This window comes from Poecile atricapillus, chromosome 4 (genome assembly GCF_030490865.1).
Source record: "Poecile atricapillus isolate bPoeAtr1 chromosome 4, bPoeAtr1.hap1, whole genome shotgun sequence".
Lineage (NCBI taxonomy): Eukaryota > Metazoa > Chordata > Aves > Passeriformes > Paridae > Poecile > Poecile atricapillus.
In genome coordinates this window covers 67,705,682-67,723,146 of record NC_081252.1, presented here as the reverse complement: position 1 = coordinate 67,723,146, position 17,465 = coordinate 67,705,682, and the positions used below count along the sequence as shown (strand labels likewise).

Below are 17,465 nucleotides of genomic sequence, written 5' to 3'. Positions count from 1 at the left end.
CTTTGCCTCATTACAGCAATATTATTTAATTGAAAAAATAGAAAACAGAAATAGTGTTATGCAGAAGTTTTTTGTTCTCAGTGTTAAAGTCGACAAGAAGATTGCCAAAGAGAAAAGTTATTTGTTCTTTCTACCTCTAAGCAAAGCAGTCCTCTGAGAAAATGTACATCCCTGATTCTCTCTGCTCTTTATGAGAATCCTTACATAGCTAAAGTTTGCCCTCTCTTGGGGCTTTGTTTTACTGAAAACTTTCAGGTCCATGTTCTCATGCACTTTTTTTCAGTCTGGCTTTCTCAGGCTTTACACCTAGTAGGAACACCTCTTAGACCAGAATTAAAATACATCTGTCAAACAACTTTGTGATGACTGCCTTTTTTCTCTGCAGAGATCAAACACTTTTCATCAAAGGCTACTGGAAAGGTTTTATGAACCAAGGCAGGGCTATGAAGCCAGATCCCTAAAATAGTATACTTTTTTCCTCTCCTGCAGAATTGAAAATTTGCAGCAAGGGGCTGGAGACCCATCTGAATTCCTGGAATGGCAGAAACAGATGCGTGGGAAAGATTTGGAAGAACAGCTGGCTGAAATAGAGTGTAGGAGGCTTCAAGGAAAACTGAGTTATGAAGAGGCAGTTCTAGCCCATCAGAATGTAATCCAAGAAAATAAGAAGAAAGCTGATCTATTGAGAGAAGAGGTAATACATACAGGGATGCTCAAATTTCGATGACTTCCAATCTGTGCAAATCATAGCACAGATGATACCTACTATTAGAGGTGTAAAATTCTATGCAGTGTCTTTACTCACTGGAGTCTGCAAACAAAGGAAAAAGAGGGCTATAACTTCCAGATACAGCAATGCTTATACATGAAAGTACTTTTTACAAGTTTTTTTTTTTCATTTGATTAACACTTATGAGGTAAATTGAATAAAAGCAGAAAGTCAAAGCATGCTCTCCTATATTCTGTCATTATGCAAATCCTTTTTGAACAGATACTGAGATACTAAGCACTATTAGCATTGAAATCAACAATATATAACTGATTTCTTTATCTTGTTAAAATGAGAAAAATGTGTCTCTTTCTTGTCCCCAGCCACTGTCCTTCACTACTTTTGTGGATGATGTAGTAGTTTGAATCCAATTGTCCTTGCCCTGTTTCAATAATTTGAGGCATCCTGATCACCACTTATCAGGAGTTGTATTCACCTGTTTGTTTGTGATTTAGAAAGCAGAACTGATGCACCTGTATGCAGAGAAACGTCTACAGGAACAGAAAGAAATGAAGGAGCTGGTGGAACAAGTCATGGAAGGACACAAGAATGTAAAGCAAGTAAAAGCAAAGATCCAGGAATACAAACAACAGATAGGTATATATATTGCCAAAAAAATGAGAGGTGATGCTAAATATCCCCAACTAACATAATCTTTCTTTTAGTGGACCAATTACAATTTTTACAGAAGGGAAAGTGAAATTGAGGGAAAGATCCATGAACGTACGAATATGAATTCAGGAATCAGCTAGTAATGGGTAGATCAAAAAAATCTATCTGGTCATGGGAATTACTCTGCATTTAAACAGGATAAATACATCACTAATGTCCTGCAAGCAGTTTCCCTTCCATCTGAAAGTAGTACATGTAAATGACTCTACTTTTTGTCAAATGCAGACTTCTCTGCTTGTGTATCTCCATATTTGTACTCATAAGGATTGAGGCAGGCAAAGAGTGTTAGTCACTCCAAAATGGACTAGCAGAGCCTACCAACCTTTGCAATTCAGTCATTTCAAGGAGATACATAGCTCGGAAGACTACAAATATTTTCTATTTTATAATATCCTTTTATTAAGTAATGAAACACTATGTACAAATGAGAACAGAAATTACAAAGCAGTAATTCAAAGTGTCTGTGTATGTATATAGTATGTTTATCTGCTGAATAGAAAGATAGATGGTGAGGATGGGAAGTACTCATTTGTTTCTTTAATGATTCCTCCCACCAATACCAGACTGTTCCTCAAGTACCTTTAGATCAGTATTGTTATCACTATTCATGAATGCATATGAATTTTCCTCCAGATGGACTACTTTTTAAAATAGGCAAAGAGCTAACTGAGATTAATTCTTATCTTTCAGTTCAGCAGGTTTGTGAAGAAAGTGGAGAACTTCTCCGGCAAGCTTTAGAAGAAAAGGAGGAAAAGGATAGGAAAAGATACGAACTAATTCAACAAATACGAGCTATTGAGTCTATACCTACCATCAGACACAAGTTTGTTGATTTAACAGAGGTAAGCTCAAAAGGAAAAACTACTGGTTTTACATAAATGTGTACTGCAGATATATCACGGTCTGGATGGATGAAATACAAAGTGACCCCCATCCACGTCATATTTTTTCATATTGCATGACAAAAGTTAGACCTGAAATGGAACATTGACAAAGTCTATAAAATTAAACTTTTATCAAGAAGAATATTCTGATGGCAAGTTAAATCTTAGTCCTCTTGAACCCTCTTTGAATTTTGCCAATAGGATCTGAGTTTCCCAATATCTTCCAAAAAGAGACTGGACAGTGATTACAATATGTTCTATGCATCTTCACAAATTCAAAGATTTGTCAGTCAGGGTAAGAACTGGGTCAACACAAAGTTTGGACTGATGTATACGTAGTTATATTGCAGTGGTGATGGCCATGGCCATGGTAATTAGCAAGATTAATTTCCTTTGTTTTCAAAACTGTCTACATTCAGGTATATGAAAGAGATTGTCAAGAGAACCAAAACTTTCTGAGCTGTTACAATTCTGTGTAAATGACTTGTGTGTGTAAGTCTATAGTTTATAGTAACTGTATTAACTGTATCTCAAACTTATTGGACTTGCTGTTGATGCACAGCTCATATGCCTGAGATTAGGCTCTGCAATGCCAAGACGTAGGCAGCATCCAGAAAACTTATTTTATTTGTTAACTTAATCAGAAGCAGATTAGCAGATTGGACATAAGAAATACATTTTTTACAATGAGTGTGATGAGCCACTGGCACAGGTTACCCAGAAAAGTTGTGGATGCCCCATCCCTGGAAGTGTTCAAGGCTGGGCTTGATGGGGATTGAAGCAACCTGGTCATGTGGATGTTACTGGCCATGGCAGGGCATTTGGACTAGCTGGTCTTTAAGGTCCCTTCCAACTCAAATTGTTCTGTGGTTCTGTATCACAACTTCACTGTTTCTTTATACTGACTACTACAGCAAGACTCTAGTGAATTGGCACACTTTTGGTGATAGCTTGCCCTGTTTTTCTTTCTACAAAAGGCTTTTTCAGGGTTAGTGAAATTAAGTATTTTTCCATAAGATTCCCATTCATTCTCCTAATTATTAAAGTACCAGTTCTTCTCTTCATGGCACTTTAGTTGCTTAAACACCAGCAGTATCTGCTGCATAAGTATAGAACTTTTCTTATTTTAGGAACCACTTCACTGGCTTCACTGAGCATTTTTGAAATGCAGACACTCTAAACATTCAGCTTCTACCACTCTATGCCTCAAGCAAATTCTCTTTCCTAGATGCCTTTGATGTCTGCTTGACATGCTCAAACACTACCACTGAGATAGATAGATAGATAGATAGATAGATAGATAGATAGATAGATAGATAGAGAGATAGATAGATAGATACATGCATACATAAGTACATATATACATACATACAGATATATAGATATATAGATATTTAGATATACAGATATATAGATATATAGATATATACCCTGTTGCAAAACATTTCCCTTTCACTTGCTGTGAATATGACTCAAAGGTCATTGACTAGTTTAAACTAGAAGCAAAGTATTATGGCACTTGCTATTTGCAAATCACTCTCAAGTGAAAGCTGTGAAGATCACAGAATCAGCAAGGCTGGAAGAGACCTTCAAGATTATCCAGTCCAGCTGTCAATCCAGAACAACCATAATACTATTTCATTAACCTATGGTAGAACATCTTTTTCGAAAATACATATTCTTATGTAAAAATAAAGACTGCCTAACACTGAACTCTTTTACCAATTATCTACTGATGCTACTGGTAATCATTGTTTAGGTGATTGGCAGACACACAGAGCACAGAAGCAGAAACCACTGAGACAATATTGCACAACCAGCTTTTAAATGAAAAATAATGATGATATCTTTTTACTAACTCAGCTTTTGAAGCTTTAGGAAAAGAAGCTATGAAGACCAAAACTGCTGGAAATCTTATAGCAGAGAAAGCCAAGCCCGATTGTTTGTCATATTCTGTTTTGTGTCTTTGCTGTTTCTGGCCACTTATCACCCAGTCCCCTTGTTGTCTTCTTCATCTCTCTTGGCTTTCCATCTGTTTCATGGACATGCTTGGAAGAGCCAGAGAATGATCACTGGAGGACGAGCACCTGATTAGTCTGCTTAGATGGCATCCCAGACCAGGGAAGAGGGAATGAATTGCAGTCAGTTCTTCAAGGCAAACTGAATTGTCTGAGCATCTATCTATGATGGAACATCCTTCTCTTTTCTAGCTTCTTTTCCTTCCCTTTCATGTTCAGTTTTGGGAAAAGATCACAAACAGAAAGATCACTACTATTCTGCCAACAACACACTCAGTATTCACTAAAAGGGGTTTTTTTTTAATGTGCTTTGGTACAAGATGTTCAGTAAAGGTGTGTACCACCTGATGTTGAGATAGACAAAAGAATATTAGTTGGAGTGAAATGGATTAAATTTTGCAAAGAAAGCTACACAGGAGCTCACTATTTGTGTAGGTTTATACAAGTTTTCCATTCATGCAGGCAAACTGAGGTTGTAGCAAGGTGAGCGTTCTTCTTAACTCCCAAGTAACAAGCGATAGGACAAGATGAAGTGGCCTCAGATTGCACCAGCGGAGGATTATATTGGGCACTAGGAAAAATTTCTTCTGAGAAAAGGTTGTCATGCTTTGAAACACTGTCCAGGGCAGTGGTTGTGTTGCAATCCCTGGAGATGAGACATGACACCTAAGGACATGGTTTAATGGTGGACTTGAAAGAAAGGAAAAGAATATATAAAAGCAAGGGCCAAAAAGTTAAAGCCTTCACAAAGCTGTTTGCAAACAATCCATCTTTGTTTGCAAACTAAAGTGCAGAAGTCTCTTTAGATCTCAAAATCTCATTATCATTCACATTGCAAAGTGGATATTAAAAAGCCTTCATTAAACATTCAGGTTTGAATATTTTAGATTTGGGCATTATGATCTGGATTTTCTGGGTACAAAGCATTGTTTAGTCCTAGTCATTTCAGATAAAAATAGTAGATACCATTATACATCAAATGCATACTTTAGAAATAGATAAATACAAAATATGCATATTTTTAGTGTAAAGTCTGTTCTGGTTCCACACATAAAAAAAACAAAGTAGTTTTACACATTTTAAAAATTCAAAAGTCTAATTAAAACTAAAAGTCAAGTAGAATTTTTTTGACAGCAAATATATTGTATTTATGATTATTCTTCTATATATTTTTCAATGTTTTTCTTTAAATGTTTTATGAAATATATGCTCTAGATTTTAAAAACAGTTTTTAAGTACCAATTAGTTTAGAACCATCCCTATATTTCTAGAAATCAGAATATATTTAGCATGAATTGGAACACAATCAAAATATTCTGGTTTTACTAATTTACTCTCCCCTTGGTATTTACAATACTATTTAAACCTGTATTTCACATTCTCTAGACTGGTGGCCATGGTTTATTTGGTGAAATGTCAATAGTGGAACTACGTGAACGCCTTGCCCTACTCAAGGAAGCACAGAAGGCAGCAGAGGAAGAGAAGAGAGACCAGATAATTCATGAAAAACAAGCTAAGGAACGACTTCTTCTAGACACACTGGACCAGATTTCCCAATTCAGAGCAGAACTTGGACGAGAAGCTGCTTTAAAGTCAGTATACAACAGCACGCGACATTTAAGACATTGCAACTTTGTTATTATTTTGCCAGCCCTTGAGAAGAACAAGTAGAGAGCAAAATACAGCCCCTTTATAAATCAGTAGGACCTTTGTGAAGGATTACACTGGGGCCAGGATTTCCTTTTAAATCTTGAAAATAATTTTCATCAGATTTAACAAGTCATTTTCATTATTTATGGCTGAAGACACTCCATAGGCTAGTGTTGACAGTATTGCCCCAGGATTCAGAGTCAATAATATATATTTAGAAAGAAGTTTTGCCTTTCTTCTGTTCCTTTTCAGCTAATCAGAACTAATTTGATGTTATTAGAACCATTCTAGCTTGCCACTTGAAGTTGTTACTCATTCTCATCTAAATCAATATTAGGGCTGTAGTTATCTTCCTTGAATTTTATTTGTAATGTGAAAAAGAAGGTTTTATTCTAGAAGGTAAAAATATTTTAGGATGAAGATTTTGTGATAGCAACAATAAGTTATAATTAAATATGTTATAGCATTAGATCAAAAAGGAAATTCTTTGCTTACAGACTCTCTGATCAAATTCTGCATTCATTATTAATATTAATTGTTAATTATCATACTTATTAATCATTGTCATAAATGATCCATAGCTATCTTAGATGCTTCAGATATGCAGAAGACAGGTCCCTTCCACAAACATTTTCAAATCTAAGGTAAAGCTATTTACAAATAAAGCTGAGAAGGAGAAAGCCTGTGTTAAAGTATACAACATGCCTCTTGATCTTGTACCATTTTTATTGCATCTTAAATATTTGCCACTATTTTCTTTCAAATTGTCTTTCATCTTTTCTGTTCTGTGGCTTTGAGAGGTAAGTCCTTGTCTTGCCATATTTATTTTGCTAACTGATGTTCAGGCTGACATTCAGAAGACATATTCTATCAGGCTACAAACACATGTTTTGAGATGTGTCTTAGATTCACATTTATAGCCAAAGGTGCCTTCTCAGAGATCAATTCATGTTATTCATTTATCATCCAGTTCTACATCTCAGTTACAGAAGGCAGTATTGATGTATTCCTTTAGTTTTCACTTGTCTCAGCTCTAATTTGGTTGTTGCTGATAGTTTATCTCCAAAGACTGGGGTTTTACTATGTTAGTAGTTAGGAAGATAGTTTAATGTATTTAATGAATCAATAAGTGCAGCTGCAGTGGATTGACTGCACAGATTAGTAACCTTCTTTTCTATGGCATGTATCAAGAAAAGATTTTAAGACTTAAGAACCTGAAATGGAGTTGGAGCTGGAAATGAACTCCTGTTGCTAAACACTCAGTACTGTGAAAGCCTGTGGGAACAACTCAAACCACTGCTTTCCACTAGAGATGCAAACTAAGCATTAAGAACTACATAAAATCTGTTTCACTAGCACCTGTTTAAAGAATCACCTGTCCTGCTAGATATGCAGTGCATGCATTTTGTATAGGGCTGGGTTCCTTTAAACGAGATTCTTTGGCTTAATTCAGAAGTAAAATTGTTCTGATCCCGAAATAAGCTATGCTTGAATGGGAAGCTTTGATTCACTTTCTGTTCTACCATTTGAAATGTTTTTTAGAACAGACATGCCAAAGATAGTAGAATCCAAATTAAATTATACACTAAATTTCAAGCCTCTGAATCAATCAGTCAATCTGGTCAGATTCTTGATAAGTTACACAGTAATTTTAATGGAGCCCTGTGTGCTTTCTAAATAAAGAAATAAAATGTTTCACTATAGATGTTAGAAGATATTTTCTTTCCATGGTTCCTAGGCAATTTATGTATGTAACTTGGAAGTAACTCCTATAAAAAGGCATCATTATAGTATAGTGAAAATGTTCTTTGGGAGTGTATTTCATGCATTTTCATACAGAATCCAGATCTCTGGTGTTATTTCTATTTATACAGAAATGCGGCATGCTGACCATGGCATTTACAAATGCTAGACACTTCCATACAGGTTTTATTTCTCTCTATACAAACTATGGGCTTTGTGTATTAAACCTTATTTGCAGATCTTGAATCCTGAAATACCTCTCAAATCAGTGTGAGTGATTAATTGTTTGGGTTCTATTCTGGATATGCTGCACAGGAGATACAAAAAGCTTATTTTTATGTTTACAGAATTGATTCATCATTGTAGGGATAGAATAGAAAATTTTACCAATGGTACTCGTTAGTTAGCCTTATGCATCAATAAAAAATTATGTGTTATATCTTAAATTCCGTTATGTCGAAGGCTACTGCTAATCAGCTAAAGTATGGCAGCTAAACTCTGCTAAACAAACCTGCTTTAGTGACAGCTGGGGTTTAATTGGGTCCCTACCAAGCAGGTTCTTTTCAATATCATTTACAGACATACATCAACACAAAAGAGGCACATTGTGCAAGCATATAATGAGCTATATTACACAAAATAGGAAATGGAACAGGAAAAATTACAGAAACATTGGCCTTTAATAGACTACAAGCCATGACATCTATCACAGCAGTGGCTTTGAGAGTGCTTGCAGAATGGTATATATGCAGGACATCCCTTTAATTGCTAGAATTTCACACAGTTTGAAAATCAGCACTGTCATTTGAAGTGGACAAGCAATTCTGTTCTCAGCTTTCAAACTAGAGCACCAGCAGATTTGTGTGTGTTTGAATACATGCTAATGTACTCAAGTTACATGCCTGTGTACTCGAGGTACAACTCCCTTTCATTCCAGTGAGGGACATCTATTACTGCTATCAATCTAATGCCCTAAGAATCACACAATAGCTCAAATCAGGTGGTTTGAGGCTCCCCCCATCCACATTATCTGTGGTTTGGGGGAAGAGTTACTTTGTGTCAGACTCAAAGTTTGGGACTTTGACAATCTCACCATTCAGGTCATTTAAAGCTGTCGGAGGAGAGCAACATTAATTCTCCTTGACTTCCTCATACATGAGGAAGATGTACAGACTCCCACCAACTCAAAAGGTCCCTATATCCCCACCTCACATTGTGGTAATGGTCTAGCACACTGGGATGCCAGCACTGGATTACAAATGATGGTATGTTTGCCAAAATGGTAGAGTACTCCTTTTTCTCTCCTTGCTGTGGGAAATGGAAAAATAGAAACTTCCACAGATGCTGGAGGGTTCAATCTGCAGCCTTGGAAAGAGCTTGGGTTAATGTAATTATAAAGGTACACAAACATTCAGTAGAAAAATTATAAACTTATGTTCCTATAGTTGTACATAAGAATATATACTTACTTGAGTAAGTAAGAAATTATATTAGGTAAAATAGTGAGGAGTTTAAGCTGTAATAGTGTGACTTACAGGTAGGCTAAGGATCTAGAAGCTATAATAGAGGTGTGTGGGGGTACGTGATCTATCAGTTTATTGGCTGAAAGACAGACCCAGTGCGGCAGAATTAAGCAAAAGTGATAGGTTATTAAGTAGAAACAAGTTTCGTGTTAACTGTCTATTGGACCAAAATGTTCTATATTGCTGTGTGAAGAAGAAACCTGTGACTACATTGAGCTATGGCTTCTCTCCAAATCTCACACCTTTGAGACTGATATCTTATATGGCTTACTTGAACAATAAATCATCTTAAATACTATGGTGGTCCCATCCCTCATTTTTCATCTCAATAGTGTGCCACTGCCAGTGCTGAAATCCCTCCCTGACAAGGGGCACTGACCACACACTGAGAGAAGGGTAATCTCTCTCTCTTAGCCTGAGGTGTGGAAGGGTGGGCACAGTGTGAAGGCAGCCAGAGCAGGAAAAGGAGGAGAAGGAGAAGAAGGAGGAAGAGGTAATTAGTTCTTCACTACCATTGAAACAGAAGGGGGAAATTTATCAATAATGATGGATCAGAAATAGGAAGATGTGAAGAGAAGCTGTAAAAAAAACTAAGCCAGGCTTTTCCCAATGGTGGTCACTGAGAGGACAAGAGGAGTATCAGGAAACACTTTTTACTGTGAAGGTGACCAAGCATTGGCACAGGCTGTCCAGAAAGGTTGTGGAGTCTCCATCCTTGGAGATCTTCAAAAGCCATCTGGACACAGACCTGGGCAAGCAGCTCAAGGTGGCTCTGCTTAAGCTGATGGGGTGGTCAAGATGATGCCCAGAGGTCCCTTCTAGACTCAGCCATTCTGTGATTCAGGAAATGAACTTTGATTATGCAGCTTCAAATTTTTTTACTTCAAGTGAGGAAAACACTGTTGTGAATGACAATCATTTCCCCACCTAAAATTAGGTGCTTAATAAGTTAATTGTTTTGGGAGTCAGATGTTGAGCGCTTAAATCACTCACATTAGTACAAAATAGTAATCAGTCTAATAGTGTAGTGTTCTTAAATATCAAAATAGCGACTGCCTTAATAGTGAACAGTTAACAGTTAGATACATTCACTTTGCTAACTGCAGTAAATTAGAATTATACAGCGCAGGACAGCAAGAGGCAAGGTACTGTGAAGTACAGGAAGCCCTGCTCACTGAGGCTACAAGAATCTTTTTTAAAATATTGCTATTTGCACTATAAGCAATTCTGCTTTTAAAAAAATATTTGTGCTTTTGTGCAAGACTCCATTTTTTAAGGTGAGCTTATGAATACAGTTTTAGCTGCTTTATATTTTGATGCCTAGAATGGTCAAGTGGTCATTTTTACTCAACCTCCTACAACTATTGAGTCAGTTAAGAGCTGACATCAAGAGATACATCTATCTATCTCTTCATACTTTTGATGGAAAGCTGGAGTTTGAAAATGTAAATGGAGAGCCAAATATAGATTATAGGAGGAAACCTCTGTGCAAGTCTTCAAATTCCCCATTTTTAAAATATAACTGAGAAGAATTTTCATAAATTATCACATCATTTTCTATTGATTTAGGGAAGATTTTTCTGTGTACTAGCCCACTCTGCCTTGCTGTTACCTTACTTCCTTAGGAAGTATGTGACATGAGGTGACAGAGATCATAAGAGGTTTTTCTATCCTGAGCCCTCAAAGTTCTCAGCTGATGACAGAAAACCAGAATTTTAGAATTTCTATTTTTCATTCCTTCCTCTCTTGGAGTTTCTGTTATGTGGCATCTGAAAATCTATGGGATAGGCAGCTTTTTGGAATAGTGTAGATGGCTGGAACAAGACTACATGTAGAAGAGGAATGACTATTACTCTGGAAATAAGCAACTATTTACAATGTTAATATAGAAACAGCTGCTGCTACTTCCTGATGTTAAACCTCTTGCTATATTTCCTTTAATTGTATTTACAACAATCTGGATTTGCATGTAAGGAAAGGTTTTGTTGTTTATTCTATCTGACAAGATTTAATCATCAAGTATTTACTTAAAACCTTACTGTTATATTCTTGTTATATCCTTTGGAATGCAATGCCTTGATACAGTGCAAATAGAAGTAAATCATGTCCTCAATTAGATTAAGTGATAGTACACAATTTTTAGATTTACAATACTGTGTTAAAAATTAATCTCAGTGTAGCAGAGTAAATCACAGGCTTAAAGAGGATAAGGAAATGTTATCCTAACCAGATAGCATGACACGGGCCAGAGGGGTTCAGGGAGTGTCTCAGGAAAGCAATTGGAAATGAGAAGCCAAACTTAACTGTGTGCCTTACTTAGAGTTCACACTCACATTTCAGTATGTAACACGGGTCATATTTCTCCTTCATCCAGTTCCTAAGGATTTGGGGACCTCTAGTCTGTAATGGCTGCACTGAAGAAAACTTGCTGTCACAGAGAGTTTCCTATAAGCAGAGATAAAGCTAACAAGGCCAGCAAAAGCCATCTCTCCCAAGATGAAAGAAGTGTTTGGATCCTTGGATTCTTGATACAGACACTTTTTAAAGGCAAATTGATGGGTTTAGCATCAGAAGGAACTTCTTCCTTCTTCCCCATCTGCCAGCTTATTGAGAAGTGTGCCTTATACTGAAAACACCCAAGATCTAAGAAAAGAGTTCAGTTGTAAAACATTTATTTTTAAAAGGCAACTTGAAACTGTGAAGCTAGTCCTGCCACTGACAAATTGACAGCTACAGAATCAGCTGGATAGTGCCCCTGTGCACTCTGCTCTGGGTCATTTGGAGTCTTTGATTTCCAATAAAAGCAATTGTAATGTTGCACCACTGCAACATAAAAAGACATTTTATAAAATTATCCTTTGCCAGCTGCACCTAGCAATGCTAACATGTCTATACAATTGTGTACATTCCTTGGAAGATCTGATGCTTTAGCCCTGAATTTAGCCAGAGAATCACAGCTGCTCATGACATAATATTAACTCTATGATTTGATCTTACTAAGCTAAATTTGAGGGCAATATTGAATAAAAGAGAAAGCTGGATATTAAATGAGTCACTCTGTAACATGCTGTAACCTACATGGAGAAGTTGCGAGTAAATTAGATGAAAATATGTAAAACCAGACAAAATGTAAATTCCAGGGGACAGAAAAGTGGCTAAAATAGAAAGGGGAGAAAAAGGAAGACTATCCAATAACATCTCTGGTATGTCTTACTTTTATGCTGCACATGCTGCTATCAATTTATGCTCACATAATCTTAAATAATGCTCAACTAATCTTAATTAATATATCACCATCCCATCAATTCTGTATCTGGGTATTTGGATTACACAAAAAAAGATATCTTTTATTTGCCAAGGAATACATCAATCAAGATGAATACTAATGATCATATAAGGCAAACTCCATAGTTCACACAAGCAAAGAGCTGCAGTATTGTCCCAGATTTTGCACATTTTTTTCTAAAGAATGTTATGTCAGGCTTGAAGTACTTCAGATATTGTCCTCATGGCATCCTGTGAGAAAAAAATATATGTGGTTTAGTAATGCTGTTCAGTAAAGAGGCAAATTTTGAGTACCACATGCAAGTTATATGATTTAAATCTCTTTTGAGTCTAACTGGTTCTCAGAAGCAAGAGCAAATTCATTATTACCAAGGCAATATGTGCTCAGATGGACTTATTCTGTGGCATGATACTATTTTATCTTCTCATTGTTTCTTTTTCGCTTTCCAGGCAAGAAGAAAAGAAAAAGTTCCAGCCTGGTGAAAGGCCCATGAAAGATGAACGCATTTTAAACCTGCAGAAGAAAATTGTAGAAAAAACAATGGAACGTAAAAAGCAAGCAGGACTCTTGAAGATTATTCCCCAGAAAACCAGAATCGTGTCAAGCAAGGTCTGGTTATTACATAAGGAGAAAAGCTCTGCGATAGACCTGTTGTTCACAGACCTTTGCTCAACTGCCAGCACTGGCAAGGGGGCAGAGGCAGATGGTGCCATACATGGCTGGCAATAGCAACACCCCACCTCCTGCCTAGGCACATTTTCTCCAGCCGTGGCCTTGACCTCACTTTCTTTTCACATGTTCTGCTATTACAGAGCAGTGCTCATCCATTCAACACCTGCCTTTCCACTCTTACCACCACACACTCATCCCATCAAGACAGCATCTTACCTCATCTCCAACTCTTGTCTTTCCCAGCTTCCTATCACACACATCCCATCACACCATACTGGGATGCTCACCCCTCTCCCACCCAAGGCATGTTACAGTTTATTATTCCCATGCTTTTGTGGAGAGTTGCAGCAGTGTTTAAGTCATCTTAAACTGGGTAACCCAGTCCGCTCACTTTTCTGTTCATCACACCAAGTTTGATGCTAACAAGTTTCCCAATCATGTTAGCAAACAAACCATGTTGTCAGCCAGCAGGATTATCAAATTGAAGTTCATTGTATTCTCTAAAGAGAACCACTGTATCACCTGCAATCTGATCCTCTCTGTGTCTTTTCTATAGGATTCTTTGCAATGGAACCATTGGAAAGAACTGGAAGAGAGTCGGGAAAGACATTTCAGAACCCTACAGCATGGCTTCATGGACAGAGAAGCAGTTCAGAAAAGAGAGCTCATTGTGGCAGCAAGAAGTGGAGCCAAAGCCTGTGTACTGCGCTCTGATCTAAAATAAAATACATTTGGAACAAATTCAGGCCTGCTGGAAATATCCAAGGTTGAGTTTTATTCTTTATTTCACCTTTACAGTGTGACTAGGAAAATGTGGGTCTTACAGGCACAACAGAATAAAAATGGGGGGGTGTGTAATATAATTTAATTTTTTATGTTCTTTTATATAATAATTAATTATATAATTATTTCTTTCTGCTAGAATCAAAAGCTTCAAGAAACTGAAACTTTATCATCAGAGCTCCTACAGCATAATGGTAAATATCTGTGTAAGAATGTTGAGACCTGTATTTCTGGTTTTGTATACTATGCCATGGTTTGCTACACTCATTTTTCCAAAAGAATAAAAGTGAGGTCAAATCCCAATGAATATTTGTTTACATTATGCATCTTTTCAGAAGGCATGGTCAGCTCAATTTCCTAACATGTCTTCTTACATGACAGTAACTATGTAAGAGGTTTGTCAGTTTCAATACTGTTTTAGAGGATGAGGGAAAAACTCTTTAGAAGGTTTAGGTGATGTGAAAGCCTCCAGAAGTTAGAGTCTAGATTCAGTGACCCAGGCAGACCATCCCTCTATTTGCAGACATAAATTTCTTCAGTCCTTAAACAGTTAAAGGATAACATAACATTAATCTATTTAGGGAGATTCTTCCAGAAAAAGTAAAAATTCTGTTCCTCACCTAGAAGATAATTCGCCCTCTGACAATTTCTATACTGTGTAAAACAGTCTTTAAATCACAAAACTTATCCAGGCACAAAGCCAAGGATGATATAAATCAGAATTAAAATCTGCCAAGCAGTAAGACTCTGTAATGTATTTCTATTTTAACTCAGTGCCAATTACTAAGTGTTTAATTATGGCTATTGCAAATATTTAAATTGAAGGAGACTGTCACTGACATTAGAGTCAGGCAGCTGCTTTTAATGCTCTCACAACATTGCATTTCTCACTTTTTATTGAAGGAGGTCTAATGGAATTCTTTTATTGCCATCTAGCTGTGAAGATCACTTCCACAACCCACAAGTTGATAAAATGTGCTGTCTTTTTCACTCCAAGTAAATGCTATACTATATGCTATAGTAGTCTGCTATTTTAAAATCCCCCTGACCCCTGAGACCCCGTCCGCCCAGCCACGGTCCGAAGAAGGGGGGAGTTAATATAGCAAGGACTAGGGATACAAGGAGGCTCTCTCCTGGTGGGACGGAGTTCCAGCTTTAATCAGAAGATGTCCAGGACAGGAAAAGAGGAAGAATCATGTCCCGCGTTGGCTTTTGAACCGAGGGGAAGGGGGTAGGGAGGGCAGGACACAACCAATAGGGAAGAACCAAAGGGGAGGGGTGACCGGGAAGGAACTAACACATTCCACATCAGAGGGAGAGCCTCAGGAATATACCATGTGTCTTAATACAATGCAACAGTAGGCCACAAAGGCAATGCAGGTAGGGCTCATGCTCCATGGCACGAGTTAAGGAACACAGGTGAGTGAAGAGAAGGAATCACAGAAGTAGAACTACATAGAAAAGGGAACTGTGATACCATGTTTAGTATGTTATTGTATATCTTTAAATGACAAACCCTTGGTGTCAGGGAGTTTGTCTTCCTTAGTGGTTGCTCAGCATTCTTTTGCACTGTATTCCAGAGCAACAAATTGGTGACTCAAACACCGTGATTTTCCAGAAGACAGCAATTACCAGATGACACTCATGGTCTAGGATATTACATGGCTGAACAGTTCTCAAACTTTATAGTAAGAATTTAAAAAAGGAAAAAAAAAGAAAGCATCATAAAACAGATACTGAAGTCGTGAAAATTTCAAAACCCCATCACACTTCAGGCTTCTTCCCCTGTGATTTTGGACCAAGTTTTCAAAATTCTTATTGAATTGCAATCAAGATGATTCAGAATTATTTCCTTCTTCATATTTTGTTTGCTCACAAATGAAAAGACTGAGGAATGGAACCTCAACAATGCAGCTGTGGAATTTTTGCCTTCAGAGGTCACAAGTAGCCCTATTGCTACTTTCGGATCTGATGCATAAAGCTGTCTTCAGAATCAACATTTTGAGGAATGTAGAAGAATGTGTTTTGAAGAAAATGCCAATATAATTCTATATTGTATTTTTGTATCAATATAGCCTATTGATTTTTCAGTGATGGCAGGCCTTGCAATAGAATACACAGAATAACATGAAAAATACCACCTTGCTCCTGACAAATGTGTATTACTTGATGCTGGACACAGTAGATCATATCCAGAACCACTCTGCCCCTGGCTTCTAGAGCACATTTCCTAGTATTCCTGTGTGGTGTATGGAAACCTGAGGTGAGCAATGCAGAGCCATCAAAGGTCTGGTGGGACTTGTTAGTCTTGTGTTACAAAAGCAGCTGCAATGCCACTGGAGCCAGGTAAGCTGTGAAGCCACACAGCTCACTGAGACTTGCTGCCTCAGCTGGTGCCTGTGGCAGGGACCATCCACCACCTGGTGCAGCCACACTCGGATAATTGAGTGAGCAATGCCTCTACACTTGCTTCACGGAAACACAGGTGGATGAATAATTCATGATTCATTCATTTACACATTTGTTACACCATTTGCAGCCAAGAAGATGAGCCTGAGTGAACAAGGCTGACTCCGAAATCATCCATCAAAACAGAATAGCAAAATCAGAGGTTGCTCTCATAGTGACAGACTCATAAGGAAACATTTATAGTGCTAGAATCTGCATTTTCCAGAGATCTCTCTTTTCAGCACAAACAGCCAGACCACAGAAGCCTTCACATGCCACTACAGTGTAAGGAGGTGTAACAAAGCCCAGTTTACCTGAGGAAGACCAAGGGGTTTTGCCATGTGACAGGCACTGGACACAGGGTGCTCCCCACTCAGGTAACACAGTCACTGCTGGTGGCATTTGGCTCCCTCTTCCACATCAGCTTCAGGAATGGGGGAAAGCTCACACTTAGTGACTGTCATGCCAGGTAATCCAAACTGCCCTAGAGAACACAGGTGTATCATTATTTAAATGAAGTTAAAGACAGAGATGGTTATGTTGGGATGGCAGGGAAAAAAAATACCTAGTACAAATCTCCAGCACGCTGCACCCAGAGGAGGAGAAGGGAAGACAAATCACTAGGGCAAGCTATCACTTCATCTGCAAACAGCCCAATTGCCAGGCACAGGACAGTGAGAATCCAGAGAAGGACAGCTGCTTATTGCACTAAGGTAAAACTGTTGGGGAAACCCCTTTTTGATAGTAAGGTTTTCAAGCCTTTGCCTTGAAAAACCTCTGCAAATGTTTATGAGTTAGACATTGGATCTGGAGTAATTATTCCATGGGTAAGAGGTAACAATCTCCCATGCTGATGGCTCAGATGAATTTTGATCAGTCTTTTGGAAACACACTGAGAAAAATAATTTCTCCACAGATAGGGTGATTACATATTGGAATGGACTGCCCAGGGAGGTGGTGGAGTCACCATCCCTGGGGTGTTTATGGAAAGACTGGACACAGCCATGGTATTGTCAG

At 37.7% G+C, this 17,465-nt stretch overlaps 1 protein-coding gene across 1 annotated transcript in view; it reads left to right on the top strand.

The window, feature by feature from the left end:
- The window catches only part of CFAP99 (cilia and flagella associated protein 99), a 52,094-nt gene extending 38,153 nt beyond the window's left edge, over positions 1–13,941 (top strand). Inside the window, exons 11-16 of the mRNA XM_058838115.1 lie at positions 490–694; positions 1,225–1,366; positions 2,132–2,283; positions 5,730–5,935; positions 12,995–13,154; positions 13,774–13,941. Of these exons, the coding sequence (XP_058694098.1) occupies positions 490–694; positions 1,225–1,366; positions 2,132–2,283; positions 5,730–5,935; positions 12,995–13,154; positions 13,774–13,941 (1,033 nt within the window). The remainder of the gene's footprint in view (positions 1–489; positions 695–1,224; positions 1,367–2,131; positions 2,284–5,729; positions 5,936–12,994; positions 13,155–13,773) is intronic.
- Positions 13,942–17,465: the final 3,524 nt, after the last annotated feature.